Here is a 21509-nt window from a genome sequence, read left to right on the forward strand (position 1 = left end):
CCATTTAGCTCTCAAGTGGGACAAAGGAGGTATTTACTGATCTGCTAGCACCCCAATACACCAAAATGGGCTGGGCCCGTTCCGCAGCTTGCCCTTGAGCCCTAGGATACATGGCAGTGTCCACGTGAGCACAGGACAAAGTGGGAAAAGACACGTGCCAAACAGTAGCATTTCTGTGCGGCAGGAAGGAGCAAATGGCAGAGGACAACTTCCATTTATATAAACTAAAAAAAGAAGATTTAGGATCATTTTTGCTTCTATTGTTACAGCACTAAGAAGCATGGGAGTAGGATTTTTAGAAGTATTTGTTTGGGGACAGTAACTTGTGATGCATTTAGTATATTCCAACTTGCTTTATTTTCTTATATTAAGAAGTTTCACAGGAATAAAGACCACAATATATGGTTGTGTCCAATGTAATTTTTACAAAATGTTCTTTCTATAAGTTTTTTAATGTTTATTTATTTTTGAGAGAGAGAGAGAGAGAGAGAGAGAGAGAGAGAGGGAGGGAGGGAGAGAGAGAGAAGGAGTGGGGGAGGAGCAGAGAGAGGGAGAGACAGAATCTGAAGCAGGCTCCAGGCTCTGAGCTGTCAGCGCTGAGCCCAACTCAGGGCTCGAGCTCATGAACTGTGAGATCATGACCTGAGCTGAGGTTGGACGCTTAACCGACTGAGCCCCCCAGGTGCCCCTGACCTCCTCCTTTTTAAAGAACAGCCCACATACTGATACGCTCTCGGTCACAGAACCGTTTCTGTGTTGATGGACACAATCTATGGCTCCATAAATAGAAGCCGGACTCCAACGGGCAGCTTGTGCACACGGCCCTGTGCACATGCTGAGGTGGCCTGCGGTGAGGGGAGGGCTGGGCCAAATAGCAGTCAAGCCTGAGACCCCGAGCCCCTAGAGACCACTCATGTGCTCAGTGTCCCGATCGAGGAGCCTCCAGCGCTAGCCTCTCCTGAATGATGGCAGAGTTCAGATGCAGGGGCATCAACTTTGGGACAGAGGGGAGGGGATGGCAGGGGGGCCAGGGTCTCAGCCTCCAGGCTTTTAGGAATTCACAGAAGTGAAACTCAGGAGCCACAGAGACGATACTGAGAATTTCACTTCTCTGAAGGGCCCATGAAATGTATCTCAAGACAAGCTGCTTCTCTTTACATGTCAGTTTTCAAGCTTCGCAGTCACGAAATCAATCTTAACACATGCAGAGCACAGGGACTCAACTCAGGCCACTGGCCGTCCCCCTCAGCAGGCAGAAGGGGGGAAAAAAATCAATCTGGCCTCTGCCTATACCAGCCCACTCCAACACAGGCAGCTGTCAACAGATCTGCCTTCTTGGGAAATTCTGTATCTCAAAGAGAAAGAGAAAAGGAAATCGGAGAACCTCACGAGGCAGAGCAAATTGGAGATGCAGTTTCGAGTCGAAAAGCTGGGCCCAGGGCCGTCTCACCCCCCTGCACGTTCCCAGAAGGTCAGCCCTGCCGAGAGGCTGTCGGAACCCGTGGAGGCCTTCGGATACCGCACAAAGCAGTTCTTGATCCAGTGCGCTTCCGGTTTGGAGCCGCGGCTCAAGTGGCAGAGTCCAGGGTCGCGTAGGTCTTACAGACACACGGACAGAAGCTAACCCTCGTACAGCAAGCGTTCTCTCACAAGCACTGATCTCAGCGACCTCGCGGACAACTGTACGAGCGGTACTAGGAGCACCCCATTTCGGAGGGGGCAGCGGAGGCACGCACAGGTGGTGTGGCTCCCACCAGGCCCCACAGCTGGGAGGCGGCAGTGCTGTACTCACCCACGCACACCGTCCCCCACCAGCACCCCCCACCCCGCCGCCGGTCACGGCGTCCCTGGCCATCTTACCGCTTTCCACAAGTTCTATGGGCTCCGCTTCCAAGGCCATCTCAGGGGTGGACGCTGCCTCCCGAGTTCGCTTCTGGGCTTGTCTAGAATTTACTGTCCCACCACGACGCTTTCTCTGAGGGTAACCCAGGGAAAGAAACAGTCGCATGAGCTCTGGCTGCTGACACAATTTCCATAACAAGAATAAAAGGTCAACATGGGAATGGCTCAACTCATCAGGAAGAGTAGGAGGCCAGTGAGCCAGCCTGAGGTGGGGGTCCTTTCAAAACCTGACATTCCTATCACTGAATATTTAGAGAGAAATAATACCAAACACATAGTGAATATGAATTCTACAAAGTAAAACTTCTGTTATATCAAACTATTGGTCTATCCAAAGTACATGCCACACCACTCTATAGAAGCCTCTGATCCAGGTCAAGGCTTGGCCAGAAATCCCTCCTTTTAACCAAAAAAAGTCACAAACCTATCTTCCTCGGATTTGTGTTTGGTCCCATTGAGCCCTCTTTGTTTTTTTCAACCCAAAGGCCCTCAGTTTCCCACATTTCTATCCACTGTGGAAACGGGGTCTTTCCTTTCAAAAACCTTTAACCTTTAGAGTACTATTCAGTGTGGTTTACACCCCAACAATCACCCCCAGAGCTCAAAGAATCAAAGTTCCCAGTGGCTGCCCAAGAGCCCTGCCTTCCGGAAAGCTCAGGCTCTTGAGCTGCCTAGCTGCAGTCCATACGCTCTGAACCAGCCTTCTTCTCAGACACATCCTGGGGCGCTGGCTTACCAGTAAGCTCCAGCTTTTCTGACCTGGGTGGCCCTGAAAGACAGGATGAGAACATCCCTACACAGCCTGCCTTCCTCAACAGAGATAGAACTTTTCACCTGACCCTGTCACCTTGTGTTCCCACCCTGCATGGCCCCAACCAATTCCTGGCTCCCTGTGTTTTGCGTTCTAACCGGCACTGGGCCCACTATGCTTCAAAATGGGTGAGCTGGGGGGCGCCTGGGTGGCGCAGTCGGTTAAGCGTCCGACTTCAGCCAGGTCACGATCTCGCGGTCCGTGAGTTCGAGCCCCGCGTCGGGCTCTGGGCTGATGGCTCAGAGCCTGGAGCCTGTTTCCGATTCTGTGTCTCCCTCTCTCTCTGCCCCTCCCCCGTTCATGCTCTGTCTCTCTCTGTCCCAAAAATAAAAATAAACGTTGAAAAAAAAAAAATTTAAAAATGGGTGAGCTGGGGCAGTCTAAACTTCCTCCTCCCCGGTACCAGCCTTGCAGAGCTGGCACACAGATTAGGTGACAGAGTGCGCAAAGTACTGAGCACAGACACCAGACGCCAGCAACACCCTAACTGCTTACGTACCTTACTAAACATTGTCTCTGGAAACTCTGGATGGACCTGACACTGTTGGTGAGATCTGCACAAGACCTAAGGGAACCCATCACTGGGCCCAACGCTCACTGGCTAGGCAACAGAGAGATGTCTGATTCTTGCTGGGTTCCAACGGCCCCTCAGTAGCAAATGGCAGCTTGAGGAGAGTCAGAAATCAGATTTGGGTTTAGCAATTTTCAGTGGATCTGAGGAGCCATCCCCAGGAGGGCCCGGAGACAAGCCACTGCAATAGTTCAAAATTCTCCAGCGAGGAGTTGCTCTGCCCCTCAGGGGAGCTGACACCCCGGCCTCAGTGGAGTCTACAGGCTTCCCCAGCGGCCACCAGAACACCCAGGGCTGCTTCGTGCCTCTTTCTCTCTGAAGTTGCCCTTGCATTTTCCTTCCTCTGGAAAGAGCCTAGTATTTCTCAGCAGATGCTGGTAAACAGAACCCCCGTGCCCCTCTGCAGCTACCTGTACGGTTTCTGGTCTCCACCGACGGAGGCGGGCAGCAGCCATGGGCCCTGGCCAAGGTCCAGGTGATGGAAAGAACCTATCATGGCTACTGCCGCAATGTGCGCGCTCAACGCTCCCCCGCCCCACCTTACACCCCACAGCGGTCCTCTTCCCTGGCAGCTCTTCAAGCCCCTCTGTGCCTGGGCTACCCGTTCCTCCCCTCTTCACTCGGCCAGTTCTCACACAGCTTTCAGAACCTATGCAGATGGCACCTCCATGACGAGGAGACCCCTCATCCCGCCAGCACGACCACATCAGGACCGACCCCTCGTAGGGCTCCCACCTCCTCCTCCAATTGCCCTCACCAGTGGGCAGGCAGCAGGTGGACATCAGCTCAGGGCCAGCCTCAAGAACCCCACGACATTTGCAGAGATCCTCCACTCTGTACTATTACTCTCATCATGGCTCTCCCCCTCCTGGCGAGCAGAGAGGCCCAGCCTCCAGTTTAAACTGATCACCTAAGTTATTTACACCGTTCCAAGGGAAGTTTAACCAGCTTCTTCACACAATCACAGAAGAGACTATCTATATTGCTCTGTCTGTCCAGATCCTGCCTGGGCAAGGTGTGGGCTTCATAGAGGAGGCGGCCAGGCTTAGGACATTGGTTTCCCAACAAGGGAGGGGCAGTGACAATCTGCAGATAAGGGACCCAGGTGGGAAGTCACGTCTGCCTTTTAGGAGGGTAGGCCAGGGAAACAAAGGCCCTTTTGTGTGTAAATACCAAAAGGGCCTGGAGCATACTAGGGACTGGGAGTGGCCAGGAGGCGATGGACATTGGGGGAGGGGCAGCAAAAGGAATCTACAGGATTTCTACTACTGTTCACCCTGGGAGCTGTGGTTGTCTCATCCCGCCCCCACATTCATAGCACCTCTGGAACCTGCAAAGAGAATACGAGGCTGTCTTTTCACATCTGGTCCACCTGATATGAATTTAGTTATCTCAGAAAACAACTGGGTTGAGTTTAGATCAGATGAGCAGCTTTGTCAGCGGGGAATAAACTGCAGAGGGGGACTTTCAGGGAATCTTCTCTGCAGCTCCAGGGGCTCCAGATGACCCTTGCTTCCATTAAACCGGCACTGCTTCTGAGTCTGATCAAAGCTCTGAACAGTCGTAATGCTGACTTACCAACTTAGATCACTGAGTGTAAGAAAACTCTGACAAGAGATCAACCATTATGCCCACACTGGACCAAGAACTACGCAAGGGAAGGAAACTGAAGGGAAATGGAAAACTGGGTTGTAAACGATTAAATAAACCAGAGCCCTGGTACAATTCCCACCCCCCACCCCCACCATTACTTCTCAGCCTTGTCTTCAGGACCCCACCCAAGACAACGGACTCCCCAAGACGAGTAGGCTGCACAGCTGCCAGAAGTCCAGCACACATTCTTTTGAGAACAAGGGTTACTCATGGGCGCCTTTACGGTACTTCCGTTAATGTGTCATAAGGAATGAGGCAGTTGCTCAGCCTTGAAAATGAAATTTAAAAAAAAAAATAAATAAATAAAACAAAATTCACGTGCTGTTAAAACTCACCGTACTCATGGTGCCCTTTGGCTCCACCCTCTAGAGAAGGATGGGACCTGTGCAGAGCTGGCAGGGAAGGCGACAACTTCTCACACCCACTGGTTACTCATCCTCTTGCTAGCATGGCAATTTGCAGCCAGATATATTCCCGGTATCTCCAAGTCCTGAAAATCAAAGATATCAAGGTGGTGGTACGTGCTGCCGCCTTTGTCATCAACGAACTCAGTTCGACCCTTTCCCTGAACTTTGCCGGATACTCTACGCAACTCATTTCCTTACTTGCATATTCTTAGGAAGCAAGCATTCTTTTTTTTAATGTTTATTTTGAGAGGAAGAGAATGCACACCAGTGTGCACCAGTGGGGCGGGGGCAGAGGAGGGGGGAGAGGGAGAGGGAGAGGGAGAGGGAGAGGGAGAGAGAGAGGGAGAGGGAGAGAGAGAGGGAGAGAGGGAGAGAGAGAGGGGGAGAGAGAGAAGGAGGGAGGGAGGGGAAGGAGAGAGAGAGAAGGAGGGAGGAAGAATACCAAGCAGGCTCTGTGCTCTCAGCTCAGAGCCTGACCCGGGGTTCTGATCCCATGAACCGTGAGATCGTGACCTGAGCTGAAATCAAGAGCCTGATGCTTAACGGATTGAGCGCCCAGGCGCCCAGGAAGCAAGCATCCTCATAGAGTACCGGGGGCTCCATCATGCCAAAGTCTGAGATCAGACCCATGTGCTACTGCCTGCTCTCCTTTCTGGCTGCTGAAACCCTTCCCGAGTCCTGTGCTGGCTGCTGTGAAAAGGAAAGAGAATCAGAACCACCACACATGACCTCACGGACGCCTTGCAACCAGGAAGGCACGGAGCTTCTGAGGCCAGAGTGAAGCCTCTGGCTCTTTCCACAACTTCACTGTCGCCCTCTGGAGGTGCTGATAGTTTAGGACACGAGAGCCACCTGCTGGGATTCATCCTGCATGCCTAGCTGAGACTTCTGTCGTTGGCAGCAGCTGAATGGGGAAGAACCAAGAAACTGTGGGCTGGGAAGCTAAGCGGGAGGTTCCAGGAAAAGCAGAGAAACAGCAAGTGAAGGGGCTGCTAGAGGCTGCTAGGATTTCATTCAGGGCCCTTCCACTGGGAGGCAAGGGAGCAAAGAGAAGCAAAAACATGGAGTCTGAGGCCAAGAGTCATCAAGGTTTAAGGGGGCAAAAAGCCAGCTTCTAGTGGGGGAAGCCCTGAGCTCAGGGCAAGGCTGAGGGACGCGGGGAGAATCCAAGCAAAGAGGAGGCTCTGTGGTGGCCCACCCTGGGCCAGAGTGGTCCAGACAAGGACAGGGGTCCTCAAACTTGAGCCTGCCCCTGCCTCACCCGGAAGGCTTCTGAAACCAGAGTCTCTGATTCAACAGGTCTGGGATGGGGCCCAAAATTTTGCACTCCTGCCAAGTTCTGAGGCAGTGCTAATGGTGCTGCTTCAGAGGCTGCACCACAGGAACCACTGGACGAGGAAAAGGCCTTGCAGGTGGAAACACCGAGGCAGCGGGAACCACACGACCGCTCTCTAATCTGTCCTCCCTCCTAACAGGTCTCCCACCAGCACCTCCTTCTAAGACACACAGCTGGCTGCAGCAGTGGGGAGCACATCTGCAGATCCAGGCAGCCTGGATTGGTCAGGTGCTTCCAAAGCCCTCCTCGTACCTTGGGCAAAGCACCAGACGTTGTGCCCTGTTTCTTTAACTATGAAACAGAGCAGCGCCTCCTGCAACGGGTGTTCGAGGATCCCAGGGGCTAATGGGACTCATCTGCCGCCCCCGGCCCCTCTCTACACCTCGTCTCCCCACCTCGCTCAATGGTCAGTATGGCCCCTGCCCTGGGAACACAGCAGCGAACAGACCCAGGCATCAGCTCCCTGCTGGGGGGTGGGGGCACGCTGGCACTGGCGACGGCTCAGGTGTAACTGAGGTATACGAGCCAGGTGTAAAGAAACACAGGACAGGGACAGATCAGAGAAGGTTTCTCAGCAGCCACCCCACCCCGGGTGTTTTCAACAGAAGCCCCGTTGGAGGAACTGCCCAGCCGGCTGAGCCTCTTTCTCTACTACCTGGTGATCTGCATCTGCCCACGTCCAACTCCCTGGCACCTCATTATCCACTCTGATCCCGGCTGGCCTAGAGGGGTAGCGTCCTCACCGTCACTCTGCGGGGAGACGTGCAGCTGGCACGCAGCATGACCGCTCCCGATGGCACCCCCCCCCAGATGGCCCCCACCCACAGAGGGCCCCCACGCTTCCCAAAGCAACACCCGGCCCAGTAAAGGTAAACCTCGGCTGACACTGCGTTCAGGGCAGAGGCTCTGGCCGGGAGGAAGAGTGCCCTCCTGGTCTGAGCAGAGGGGGAGGCGCCCCAATGGCCTCCAGGGACTCACAAGACCGCCGCACTTTCTGGATTCGAACACATCTGCGTATGTTTCAGATCCTGAGGAGGAGCTTACGTCCGGGGGTACACCATGATGCAGCTGTTTGGGGGGGAAGTCACCTACGTCATGGTGTGTCTCAGAATTGAGAAGAATCTTTGATAAAAACGTCACTGACAGGCAAGGAGGGAGATCTGCCTGCTGAGAGACGGCAAATAAAGTAAAGCCCACGCCTGGGCTATTCCCTAAGCCTCTTGCCTCCCACTTGGTTACTTTTTAGACTTGCAAGGATGGTCAAGACCTGTCCTACGGGCTGCCCCAGAGGCACCCCCACCCCCTTGGCCTGCACGCCCCCTCTACTCTCTGAAACCACCTCCCACAGCCCCAGCCCAGCTGTTCATTTCCAATCTCTCCGCTTCTTTTGGAAGAACAGTGTTCAGAGAGCATAGGGAGTTGGAAGGCTGGCCTTCGGGAAATCCACCAGGGAACGGAGGTGGGAAGCAGAGGGCACCCAACAGACCAGAGTGCGGGTGTGGAAGTGTACTGTCTGGACGGGGAAGGCAGGGCTCACAGGAAGGTAGCCTCCACAGCCTACAAAGTGTTCTGGATCCTGTAGGTGATAGAGGCCATCAGAATAAAAGTGAGACTAACAACAGCTGAAGCCCAGACATTACTTCTAACGTGTGCAAACCACTGTGCTTTCCAAACACAGTTTCTGTAACGGTCCCATCACCCAACAAGGGGGAAGGTGCTACTGAGGTTATCGTTTTACACATGAGAGAGCTAAGGATGGTCAGGGATTAAGCAACCTGCCCCAAATCCACAACCACCAAACAGTGGCCTGGATTTAAACCAGGACAGTGTGACACCAGAACCTACACTATTAAATAAATACCATGCCAGAATCAGGTGTCTTTGATTCTAGAAGTAATCTGGAAAATGGATGATGTTTTCCAGGTTTTCAAATTCACTATATCCAGAAACAAAGTCCTTCCAACAATACCAGCACCCCAAGTCAGCAGACGGCCCACGGTCCTTCGGTTCCCAAGGCAGACCGTGAAGTCATTCACATGCCCTCACTCGACTAAGTGCTGTGAGGGCAGGACACTGTCTGTCTACTCTGTACCCAGCCTGATCCCTTGTGCAAAGTGGAGTGGTTAATGGTGTCCCTGCCACTAAGACAAGACGGGGGTAGAGCACGACACTGGGCATGGCCAGGAAGGCCAGATGCCAGGAGTTCCTAAAGCTCTGATAGGAGGGTAAGGACCACACATACAAAGGTATCTAGCTGGTTACTTGGCAGGAGTGATGCCATAAAACTGAACCAGGGAAGGGAGAAAAGAAACAGGAGTTGACGGTAGACAGTTTTAGTTTTAGAAATGCTGGATGTGGGATATCCAGGTAGAAAGGTCCAAGGCAGCTGAAAAAACTCAGGAGACATAACTGGAGTGGAGGTAGAGGTTTCAGACTGTGTTTAAACCTCTAAACACAGGGAGTCAGGTAGAGCAAGAGCCTATAAGCAGAATAAAAAGTCAGAAACAAAGCTTGGAGAGAAGCCGGAGGCATCAGACAAAGCCTGTGTTCCAGGGAGGAAGCAGCAGTCAACAGGCCGGGCGACAGGAAGGTGCTCACCGGTGACCAAGCAAGTGGAGGCCCAAAGTGACAGGAGTTACTCAAGAAACAAACCAGGCGGGGGCGGATGTGCAGAAGGGGAGAAGAATGCCTCAGGCAGGGACTGTGTGGGTGGCTGGAGAGGGCAGAAGACAGCAAGGGTGAACGGACCCATCATGACTCGCCTCTTAACCCACAGCTCAAGGGCAGGACAACCGAGGCTTTTCCATAGAGAGCTGCATTTAAAGATCCTGTCACCCATGTGCTCTGAGGGCCAGCGGGAGGCTGAACCAGTCAGAAAGCAGACAGAGAGGAGGTAAGAAGACTTAAGATCCCCAGGCAAGAAGAAAGCTGTGTGGCTTGGAGGTGGTGGGTGGGAGACAGGACAGCCTGACGGGAGGGAGCTATCGAGGCCAGTACAGACTGAAGGCTCTACTCATTCTGTCCTTATTAGAGATGGATTTTTTTCCCATGAAGTCATCAGTGACACTTCAGAGAATGACACCCCCCCCATTCTAGTGGGAGTGACACACGTGACCGCGTACCCGATATACGTCTACAGACAAAATGGCTAGAAACAGCCAGGCAGGCAGGAAGCAGTCAGTGTGAGACCAGAGCTGGTCCTCCCATGCCAAGAAAGGGAGAGTCCACAGAGGAGGGGCGGGCCAGGGGTGCACCAGAGACCCAAGTGTAGGTCCACAGGGTGCCCAAGGGAGATCTAGGGATGAGCAGCTCTGTGCAGCCCAGGGTGTGGGAGCCCTCCTTCATACCACCAGGCAGCAGAGGCTGGCACAATTACCCACAGACATCGGAGACCTAACTCTCCAGGCGGGTTCCACAAGTGCCAGGCCATCTTGGTTCTTCAGTGGCTCCTTGTGCATTTTTCTACGGGGAGACGATGTGCAGACGCATCGGGCCACTCATTCTGTGCGACAACTACAAGCAGCTCTCACTGTAAACTCCTAAATGGCTATGAGACACACACGCAGTCTCGGCGGGTATGAATGAGCCAGCCAGGGCAACCTCTTTATGCTGGCGTGGTACAAGCAGAGAGAAAGCAGCACAAATCCTACAGGATTTCATCAGGGAAACACCCATTTATCAGTGACTAATCGGGTACTGGCTAGTACCAACTGTCTACTCCATATCTCCCCTTTTAAAACCATAAACATATCATTGCCGTGTTATTTTAAGTATTTCCATAAATGGAATTCCAAAAGTAGAACCACGTGTGGAACATGTGTTAAAAATCAAGAATGTTTTAAAGAGCATTGTGTACTAACCAACAGCTTTTGTAATTTTGTAAAGAATGTAAAAAATACCCAAAGCCATTGGCAACGTACCAGTGCCCAGCACAGCCTGCCCTCTTGGGGGACTGAGCCTGAGCACTAAAAGTTGCCAATACCTGGGGCGCCTGGGTGGCTCAGTAGGTCAAGCCTCCGATTCTTGGTTTCAGCTCAGGTCATGATCTCATGGTTTGTGAGTTCCAGCACTGACAGCCCGGAGCCTGCTTGGGATTGTCTCCCTGTCTCTCTGCCCTTCCCCGACTCCCTCTCTCTCAAAAAAAGTAAAAAAAACAAAAAAACAAAAAAAAAACCCTGCCAATAACTTTCATTTCAAAGCTTTTTTTTAAAATTTTAATGTTTATTTTTGAGAGAGAGAGAGACAGACAGACAGACAAAGCATGAGCAGGGAAGGGGCAAAGAGAGGGAGACAGAATCTGAAGCAGGCTCCAGGCTCTGAGCTGTCAGCACAGAGGACGATGCAGGGCTCAAACCCATGAACCGTTAGATGACCTGAGCTGAAGTCGGACACTCAACCGACTGAGCCACCCACGCGCCCCTCAAAGCTTATAAGCGAGCTCTACCCCCAATGTGGGGCTTGATCTCATGACCCTGAGATCAAGAGTCACATGCTTTACCCACTGAGTCAGCCAGGAGCACCCCCCCCCCCAATTTTTTAAATGGAACCTTGATGACACTGTCACATCAGCAATTGGGCCTCAGTACTTAAGAAAAATATTCGCCTCGGCTGGTTAAGTGTCTGACTCTTGATTTTGGTCAGGTCATGATCTCGAGGGTCATTTCATTTCTAGAAAAGACTTGCTTGGCAGGATGTAGCTAGTCACTCCTGCTTAGGCTTAGAGCAGGCTGAAAAGCCAGCACAGAGGTAATGGGGCAGACCTCTCCCAGTTACTTATTCCTAAGGGAGGCTTAGGGGCCTTGACCACTGGTCTCCCCTGGGGGTTTTGCAGGAGTTAGATGAAAGGATGTGACAGAAAGAGAAAGCACCACACTAGGCTTGGAGAGACAGTAGCTGCTCTTTCCAAATGTATTTTATTACCTTGATGAAGCCATCACCAGCAATCATCAAAGTCTCAGAGGCCTGAAAGGAGCATTAGCACCAAGGACCATCACACCTGCTTGGTGATGTCACCAAGGGAACTTCTTTCCTTTTCTCCTAACACAGGACCCCTCAAGGACAGCCTTTTGCTTCTACTAGACAGAAAAAAAGAACAGCTGTCTGGATATAGAGATGGTCTACTTTTGTGATTCAAGCCTCCAGATGCAAAAATCCAAAATTAAGAGTGAACTTCAGTTTTTTGAAAATCTATGAAGAAACATCAATAAAGAGATTATTGAGCTTTAAAAATAAAATTCAGACACAGACTCCAATGAACAATGAAGGCATGCTCAGTAAAAGAAGACACAAAAGGGCAAATAATGTATAATTCCCCTTCTATGAGGCTCTGAGAGCCATCAAATTCAGCAACAGAGAATAAGTAGAATGGTGATTGCCAGGGAAGGGAGGGAGGGGGAACAGGAAGTTACTATTTAATGAATACACGAGTTTCTCTCTGGAAAGAGGAGAAAGTTCTGCAGACAGATGGCAGTTGATGGTTGCACAACAGTGTGATGTACTTAATGCCAATAAACACCTGAAAGTGGTTCAAATAATTCACATTATAAAAGGTATATTTTACCACAACACAAAAAAATTAAAGATAAACTTTACATAATACTTTTTCTAGACCCTTTGACAGGGTTTAGTCAGTCACTCAGAGGCACTCTGCGGTGGACACAGCCCCAGAAACATCTGTAAAGAATTTGCCTCTAGCAGGACCCTGCGCCTCTCCCATCCAGGCCTGGGACCTCCAGGACACACCTAGGACCCAAACACAGCCAGTGTAGACCGTGGCTCCTCCTCTTCTCCAACAAGCTGTTCCTACAAATTTTTCTATAGCTTTACCTGCAGGATTTTGAACAATTCCCCCCAAACACTAGGTTGACCTTTCTGTTGATGAAACCCCTGGGCATGGGGACACCTTCATTCCCCGACAGCCATGGCTGATGAGGTTGTTACCAGTGATTGGTCAGGAAGATATTCACAGCTGGGAAGATATTAAAAGATACCACATCCAACCGACTCCTTTGTAGAAGGGTTACTACTCTGGGACGGCAAAGAAGAGAAGCTAAGTGGCTTCTCCACTGATGACCCCTAACCCAGTTTTCTTTCAGGCCATGGTGGCCTGGTGATGCAGATAAAGGCAATTCCCGGAGGCCACAAGCAAGGGTTCATAACAAAGGAAACCCAAGGGGCCCCTGGGTGGCTCAGTTAAGCGTCCATTTCTTCATTTCAGCTCAGGTCATGAGCTCACGGTTCATGAGATCAAGCCCTATGTCGGGCCCTGCATGGACAGTACAGTGGATGGAGCCTGGCTGGGATTCTCTCTCATTCTCTCTTTCTCTCTTTCTCTCTCTCTCTCTCTCTCTCTCTCTCTCTCTCTCTCTCTCTCCCTCCCTCCCTCCCTCCCTCCCTCCCTCTCTCCCTCCCTCCCTCCCTCCCCTGCTCACACACATGCTCTAAATAAATAAATAAGCTTTAAAAAAACAACAACAAAAAGAAACCTAAGGATCTATGGATCTATCCTTCCCGAGGTCGAAAAGATACCAGAGGCCAGTGGAGCGTATCAACCTCAGGTGCTGAGGCCATCAACAACTTCCCATTTTTCCCCAGGATCAGGGTCACTATGGCCATGAAACTCACAGAGGCAGGCGTGCTAGGCCTGTGTGGATGGTGCCTGAACACAGAGCCTGCCAGAAAAAGCCAGCTAGAAGGCTTAGATGCTTCTACTGAATCCTGAACCAATATCCAGTCGAGAAGAGGGTGTGTGAGGAACGAATCTAGTACTAAGAAAAGGGCTAAGGTACAGGTCCTGAAGGGGGGCGGGGGTATCGTCAGAAGCTTACAAATTTGATTCTTCGGCTTACACCTATAGCAGGGAGCAGAGGAGCAGTGCCCACTGAGGAACTCCTTTACTGCATACGCGGGCTGGTCTCAAATAGCACTGCCCCTCTCCTCCGTGAGCTCCTCAGCACAAGTCCTTCCCTTCCACTCAAGGCAGATGCAGCTGTGGGTTGGCTAATGAACGGATGCATGCTGTCACCAAAGAGCTAGCCAAACTCAATCCTCGAGAGACACTAATCTTGGTAGTGGGATCCCACAAACCTGGGTTTATGAGCAGAGGAAGCCCTAATCCAGACCCTCCTCAACTCTTCTTCAACACTCTCCCTAGGAAGTAAAATAGGAAGCCAACAGTCCTTGGCCTCCAGGACAAATGTGGCACCTGGGATGCTTCATAAAGAACAGCAAAGCACCCAACTAATAGATCCAATGCTCTAATAGAGATGGAAAAGGGGTCAGGGAAAGTTAAAAGGCTTCACATGGTAGCTTAAAAAACAAAACGAAACACCCAAAAAACTACCAGGCTCCAAAAGATCCAAGAAGACTGCAAATATTCCCAATCACATCCATCACCTTCACAGAGCCAACCTCCCTTCCCCAACTCACCACTAACCTTTGTGGCCTCATCTGAAGTTACAGACATGTGTATTTCCAAAACATACCACACAATACAAAAAACTACACAGCTTATGGGGGGAAAATGAAATTAAGGGTACAACTAAAAAAACTTTGTCAATGTCACATGCACACAAAAGTTAAGGACCTAATAAAAACGGTAGCACAGCTGTACAAGTTAAATGGGAAATGCACATATACAGCTATGGTACTTTACAAGGTTTGCAGTGAGTTACTGGGAAGTAGGGCGAAATTTTTTAAACGTGAGATGTGCAAGGGTGTGGCTCATAACACAGTCACTGAGAAAGCTGGTAGATGTTTGAGGAGAGTGTACTATCTTCAGGCTGTGTGACTCGGTTCAGCTCAGTTCAATTTTCTGTGTTCATCTAGTATCTCTCACAGGTGAAATTATGCACATCAACTCGAATCCCGTAACGTTCAGACTGGTCCCTGAGATTTCAATCCTGTTGGATGGAACTAACCACGCTTCCAAACAAGTGTTCAAAGCACAAGTGGCTGTACTTGGCTCGTACCCAGGCTGTCAGTCACCTGATGCAGGCTCTTCCGTACAGGACCATAATATGATCCATGCTCGTGGTCCTAATCTAACCGCTTCTTCTCCTGCACTCGACATGCTCAATCTGATTCCAAGTCCAATACTTACTGTCCCCTTCTCTTACCATAAACATGCTGATGAAATAAACTGTGACTTTCTTCCACTGAAATAAACTATCAAACTCACTACATGCCTGAGAGAGAATGCCTTTGAGGTGAAAAGAGGCTGAATTTCTGAGATGGCGGAAATGGAGTCTTACACTGCAAGTAAAAATATATCAGCAGGGGCGTCTAAGTGGCTCAGTAGACTAAGTGTCTGACTTCGGCTCAGGTCATGATCTCGCAGTCTGTGAGTTCGAGCCCCGCGTCGGCTCTGTGCTGACAGCTCAGAGCCTGGAGCCTGCTTTAGATTCTGTGTCTCCCTCTCTCTGCCTCCCCCTGCCCCTGCCCACACTCTCTCTCAACCATAAATAAACATTAAAAAAAAATTTTTTTTTTAAATATAGTCACCATCGGGAAACAAAGACTCAAAAACACACCACCATCATGGGAAAAAAGGAAAGAACATCTCTACAAACATAATGGCTAGAAAAGGATCTCAGGTTCATGGGTTCAAGCCTCATGTTGAGTGTACAAATCACTAAAAAAATAAAATAAACATAATTTAAAAAAAATACTCCAGGGAAACCTCAGGCTCACAATTTCTCTTTTACACAAGGAAGCTACTGATAATACTTATTTTGAAACACTTTTAGGCTTTACCTATCCTGCGTGGTACAGTATGAATAATAAACTTAACAGTTCTTATTTATGCCAAAACCTTTCCAAAGGAAATTCTGTAGTAGCATTGTCCCACCTAACCTCACGTGTTTTCTCATCACACTTGAACTCTGACCTTGGGATGCAGCAGTATCTGTGCTCCGGGCCTTCCTTCTCAGAGAGGAAACCTTAAAATGCTTTGCTCTACAATTCCCAAAGCCCTGCTGAGAAACAAGCTGTCTAGGAAAGATAAGTTAGAAGAACGTACATGTGAATTATGTCTTAATAATAAACAGGAGTCAGCCCCATTATATCTACAGAAGCAACCTTACCCTTCAAAGAGTCCTAATCTGAGGACAGTAAAAGATGGGGGTAAATCATTTCAAAATTAGACATTGACAACATATGCACAAAGAACTCACAAAGTCATTTTTATACAGCATAAAAATCAATCACCTTGTGTATGTATTTGCACTGAGTAGCACCTCAAATCTTTTCCAGAAATTGGTGGGAGTATAAACTACTGGACATGAGCTTTGCAACAGCTTTTTAAGTAAAGAGCCAGTGAAGAATTGCCACAACTGGCAATCCTGGGCACCAAGCTTGGTTCCCAGTCCCTACCCTGGTCCAAGCAAGCTACCCTTCTCTCTTCCTGGCTGGTCCAGAGGCCAGTAGCCTCACCGCCCTTTCTAAGCCATCCTTCTCACAGCACAGTGATTTTTCTAAAATGCAAATATAGCCATATTACTTCCCTGCTTAGGACTTAATTTATTAATTTTTCCTACTTGGTCTTAACATAAATTCTGAATTCCTTAACTTGGGGCACACCAAAAACCTTTTGCGAGCCGGTTCCTGCTTCTATCTCCAGTCCCGTCTCTCGTACAATCTGTATTTCCACCTCAGAGAATTCCTCTCATTCCCTCAAGGGGCTGTACCCCCGAGCAGAAAGCCTGGCACACAGGAGACCTCAAAGGTGTGCTTAGAATTTTAAAGCACACATTCTCAAACGGGGTGAAAAAACTCACTCTTTTTATGTAAAGCATAAGATATACATACAGTACATAAAAAGACGTATGCTATATAAAAAGCATTAACATTTCGTGGAGATCAATTCGGAAAACAATATATAAAAGGGGGGAGTTCACTGTAAAAAAAGATTGATGAACACCGCATTAAAGTAAGATTTTTAAATCTGGTTTGGAAACTCAAGTTCAGGCAATGCAAAAACCAGCAACACATCTTTCTACTTGAATGTTCCCATTTCACCTCAAGCTCGTAGATAAAACTGAACCCACTATGCCTCCCTACCCATTAAAAAAACCACCCCCCCCCAAAACCAAAACGATTCCCTTCAGCGTCTCTGTCCGTCATTACCGTGGTCCCCAAACTCCTAGTCACTGAACTCAAAGGCCAGTCCTGCAGCCAGGAAAACGAGGTTCCAGACCAGCTCTGCCGTCAACGAGTTCGCCGACTGTACGACCTTGGGCAGACCGCCTCAGCCTCCCCAACACTTCGGCAGCCGAAGCAGAGCGCAGGGCTGCAGAGCTGAGACCCTACATCGGGCTGCGAGAACTTGAAGCAGAACGAAGGCACGACTGTGAATGTGGATGGGGACGGACTAGAATAAGACAAAAGCCAAAACCTCCCCCAAACGACTACTGCGGTAAAGTCCAGGCTTCTCCCCGGACGGGTCAAAGGGTGGAAAGCGGAGTACAGGGAGTACTGCGTTTCGGGTCTCAAGCCTCACCGCGACCCGGATTACTCTCCAGGCCCCCGGGCCACCAGCGCGCCGGGGATGCGGGTGGGGGTGCAGGCGCCCGAGGGGCGGGGCCGGCCGCGGGCTTCAGCGCACGAGCGGTCCCCAGCGACCGGAAGCTGAGGACCCACGGAGCTCAGCCCCAGGTGGGCGCTCCCAAGACCAGCCCCCGCCGCCCCCAGCCCCACGAGGCCGAGCAGGCTCCGCCACGCGGCCCGGGAGGACTGGCAGGCCCACGATGGCGGGGCGGCGGCGCGAGCACACAAAGGAGGCGGCGTCAGCGGGGAACAAAAAGCTGGCCGGGGCCTCCCCTGAACGGCCCTTGCCGCCCTGTCCGCCTCCCCGAGTGACCTTGGGCGCGTCCGCCCCCCACCCCAGCCTCGGTTTCTCCAGCTGCGCTACAACTAAACGCTGGGACCGCAGCCCGCCGGGGCGGCGGAGGCCCTCAGCGAGGCGTTCGTACGTCCGTCGCCTGCGCCGCGCCGGGCTCACGCAGCCACGCGGACAGCTGGGCGGGCTCGCGGGCTCGGGGGAGGCCCGGCCGGGCGTCCGGCCCGAGGGGGGTTGGCTGCGCTCCGGAGGGCCGCCGCGCCGAGGCCTCTGCAGGCCGCGAAGCCGTCCGAACCCCACACCCGCCCGGCTCTGGCTGGCCGCCCCCTCTCCGTGAAGCCAGGCTTACCTGGAGCCGGTCTGGCCCGGCAGCAGCCAACGCCGACGCAGTCCAGCGGAGAAGCACCTCCGGAAACCACGGAGGAGAAACCCTCCAGCAAGACGCCGCCGCCTCAGCAGCGATCCACTTCCGCTCCGGAGGCCTCGGCTCCACCCCCGGGGCGTCCCCATTGGCCGCCGCTCCTCGTACTCCCGTGGTCTACCGGTGCAGGAGGTATGTTTTCAATTCTATTGGATAAGAAAACCATCTATTACCGCTTTGAAAAGCGCTTCTTTCCGGCTCCGCCCGCGCTCGCGAGCTCAAGCTCCCGCCTTCCCGCGAGAGAGGCGATCTGCGCCCCCTCGGTGCGCAAGGCCTCTCGGGAGTTGTGGTTTGCAGAGCGGCGGCCGGTTCCGGGTCCTCTGATGCGGGGCGGATGCGGCCGGCGGACGGAGCGGAGCTGGGCGTTATTCCAGGCCAGCCGGCCCGCGGCCCGCGTACCGGGCCCACTCCCACCCCGCTTCGGGCCTCAGTTCTCTCTCCTGTGAACGCTCCCGAGCTCTCTACTATTGGCCCACACCCGGGCCTGAATCTGCAGGAACTCCAGGGCCCTCGCAACCCGACGTGCCAGGTCGTGGGCCAGCGTCTGGTCCCAGTGTTCCCGGACTGTTTACTAGGCTGGCAGTGAAAACTGGAAGGAAGCACAGCCTGGCCCCTTTGCGGGAACCCGGAGGAGGCACTGAACCAGGACGTCTGGGAGGGCCCCCTGGAGGAAGCGACCTCGGAGCTGGGAACTGAAAGGACTAGAAGGAAGGAGAGAGTTCTCAGAAGAGGTAGCCTGGGTGGGGAGAGAGAGGCTGGCATGCCCAGGAGACTGCAGGCTACCCTTTGTGCGAGGAGCAGAGGTGGGGAGTCGGGGGTGGGGTGGGGGGGAGGCAACAGTCAGACTGTGGAGGACCCAGATGCCAGGTTGAGTCTGGATTATCCTGAGGGCAATGGGTGCGAGGAAAGGAAGGACTGCACCCCCAGAGGAGCACTCTGGCCCACAAAGGGGCCAGGGCCCAGGCAGAGGCCTGGAGCTCCCCCCCCCCCCCCTCGGGGCGTCTGGTGCAACTCGCGGGGGTTAAGAATACAGGCTCTGGACCCTTACTGCCCGAGTCTGAGTTTGCTCCGTTTTAAGCACGTTTCAGTCCCCTCACCTGTTATACGGGAATAGTCACTGTACAGTATCTGCCTCACAGGAAGAAGGTGGACGGTTGAAGGGCTCCACACAGACCAGCACAGGTGCATGCCAGGCCCTGAGAGGGGCTGCAGATCAGAACCCGGAGTGAAAAGCCGGTGGTGGATTCCTTGACTTCAGCTTCCAGAACTGCACTTGGACATGGATTTGGCAATAGAAAGCCTAGCTTGTCCCTCCTGTTCTGAGAGTACCCAGATCAGGTCATGGCCATCACGGGTGGTCCCTGGACACCCTCAGGCAATGAGGATGTCACTCCAAAAGCCTGGGATGGACAGTTTAGTAGGAGGGGGTCTTCTCCCCGGAAGATTGAGTCATGTATGGAAATTAGGCAGATCAAAGCCAGAGCATTAATGGTTTTGTGTTGAGTTTACAAACAATCTCTGTTGTTTGATACTCATGTAATTGTAAAGGAATTTGGTATGGTAGGGTATCCAATAAGTCTGATTCTGTGTGAAACATGTTGAGTTTGAAACATTGATTTTGATAGTGATTCTAAGTTGGAAGGTACAAGACTTTAGTTTGTGATCATAATTGGAATAGTAAAGGAAATTTACAAATTTAAGATAAATGAGACCTTAATGTATCTTTAGGAATTTTTATACTTCTTTAATGTTTTTACTATTTATTTTTGAGAGCACCCACACGAGTGGGGGAGGGGCAGTGAGAGGGGGGGGGGGGGCAGAGGATCCAAAGCAGTCCCTGTACTGTCTGCAGGGAGGCTGATGTGGTGCTCCAACAACGAACCGTGAGATCATGACCTGAGCTGAAGTTGGACGCTTAACCAACTGAGCCACCCAGGCGCCCCAGAATTTTTAAATACTTGATAAGGCAGGGGCGCCTGGGTGGCGCAGTCGGTTGAGCGTCCGACTTCAGCCAGGTCACGATCTCGCGGTCCGTGAGTTCGAGCCCCGCGTCGGGCTCTGGGCTGATGGCTCGGAGCCTGGAGCCTGTTTCCGATTCTGTGTCTCCCTCTCTCTCTGCCCCTTCCCCGTTCATGCTCTGTCTCTCTCTGTCCCAAAAATAAATAAACGTTGAAAAAAAAAATTTTTAAAAAAAATAAAAAATAAAAAATAAATACTTGATAAGGCAGACAACGGAAATGCTAAAAAAAGAAGTTTAGATTCTGCATGTTAAAATGTAATTTAAAATGTTAAAGGAGTGGAACCAACCATACACAGCTAATCAAAACGACAGTTATAGATTTATAGATAAGATTAGTAACTTGAATTTCACAGCCTAAAGAATAGCTAGGGTTTTCTATTTGTAACTTTAATACATCAGGTAGTGTGATGCTGGGAGCATCTGGCTGGCTCAGTTGTAGAACATGTGACTCTTGATCTCAGGGCGATGAGTTTGAACCCCACACTGAACGTGGAGCCTACTTAAAAAAATAAAAAAAGTTGGGGCGCCTGGCTGACTCAGTTGGTTAAACATCTTGACTCTTTAAATTTTTATTATGTTTTACTTTAGAGAGAAAGAGAGTGCAATTGGGGAAGAGGGGCAGAGGGAGAGAGCAAGAATCTTAAGCAGGCTTTCAGTGTGGAGCCTGACATAGAGCTTGATCCCACTACCCTGGGATCATGACCGAAGCCAAAATCAAGTTAGACACTCAATCGGCTGAACCATCAAGAGTCTGACTCTTGATCTCAGTTCAGGTCTTGATCTCAGGGTCATCAGTTCAAGCCCCGCGTTTGGCTGCACGCTGGGTGCAGAGCCTCCCTAAAAAAAAATCGAAATAAAATTTGAAGTGAGTGAAAAATAAACGATGCGATATTGAAAAACAAAGTTACAACAAATATCACTTTTCATGCTCAGGAGCTGCTTTCAGGTTCCCTGCAAACATCACTTGGCACTGAACTTGGGGTGTGGACATCCCTGGCTCCCTCCCAGATAATGCCTGTGGCCCTGAATATTTCTAGCTTAGAGAAGAGACTGGGACCTTATTGTTTCCAAGTGCCACACAGCTAAACGTACATTCCTGGGCATCAGACCAGCCAAATCCCTGTGGATGAGGTCTGAGAATCTGCTCGTTAACTATCTCAAAAGAACCCCAGCCCAAGTGAGTTTCAGGTACTGTCAGTGAGGGTCTTCTGGCTGTACTTACGCAGAAATTACACTGAAGCAGGATGTGAATTCCCTGGGTGGTCCAGAGAGCGCTTTCTCAGCATCAGCTGGACCTGATCTCTCCTGGCTGGTCCTCTTTCCAGGGGCAGTTTGGTTCTCTCTCAAAAGAGCTCACGCAGGTAGGGGAGGCCTCGGTAAACGAAGGCCATCAGCTCTGGAGGGTCGGCCAGACAGCTGTTGTTTCTGAACAAACCTCAAAGCTCAGTGCTTTGAACAAATAGGCATCTATTGTTGCCTAGGAAGCTACAAGTTAGTGGGGGCAGGGGGAATGTTCCGGTTCTGGCTGGCCTCACACGTCGGGTTCTGCTG

The 21509-nt window shown here is 51.2% G+C and overlaps 1 protein-coding gene and 1 long non-coding RNA gene across 3 annotated transcripts in view; one reads left to right on the forward strand and one right to left on the reverse strand.

The window, feature by feature from the left end:
- The window catches only part of RNF4 (ring finger protein 4), a 31057-nt gene extending 13086 nt beyond the window's left edge, over positions 1–17971 (reverse strand). For both annotated transcript variants that reach the window (XR_006964813.1, XM_047094151.1), the window contains exons 1-3: positions 17867–17971; positions 5273–5427; positions 1861–1975 (exon numbers count right to left, since the gene is read on the reverse strand). Coding sequence is in view for 1 of the 2 variants with exons in the window: in XM_047094151.1 (XP_046950107.1) it covers positions 1861–1975; positions 5273–5281 (124 nt within the window). In the remaining variant the exon portion in view is untranslated. The remainder of the gene's footprint in view (positions 1–1860; positions 1976–5272; positions 5428–17866) is intronic.
- A 289-nt stretch (positions 17972–18260) lies between these two features.
- On the forward strand, positions 18261–19659 carry LOC124522635 (uncharacterized). Its single transcript, XR_006964817.1, has 2 exons — positions 18261–18741; positions 19078–19659. It is a non-coding gene; the product is annotated as an uncharacterized LOC124522635 (long non-coding RNA).
- The last annotated feature ends 1850 nt before the right edge of the window (positions 19660–21509 follow it).

The sequence above is a fragment of the Lynx rufus genome, unplaced genomic scaffold, assembly GCF_022079265.1.
Source record: "Lynx rufus isolate CCGP_SWC_20201006 ecotype Redwood Valley unplaced genomic scaffold, mLynRuf1.p SCAF_38, whole genome shotgun sequence".
Taxonomy (NCBI): domain Eukaryota; kingdom Metazoa; phylum Chordata; class Mammalia; order Carnivora; family Felidae; genus Lynx; species Lynx rufus.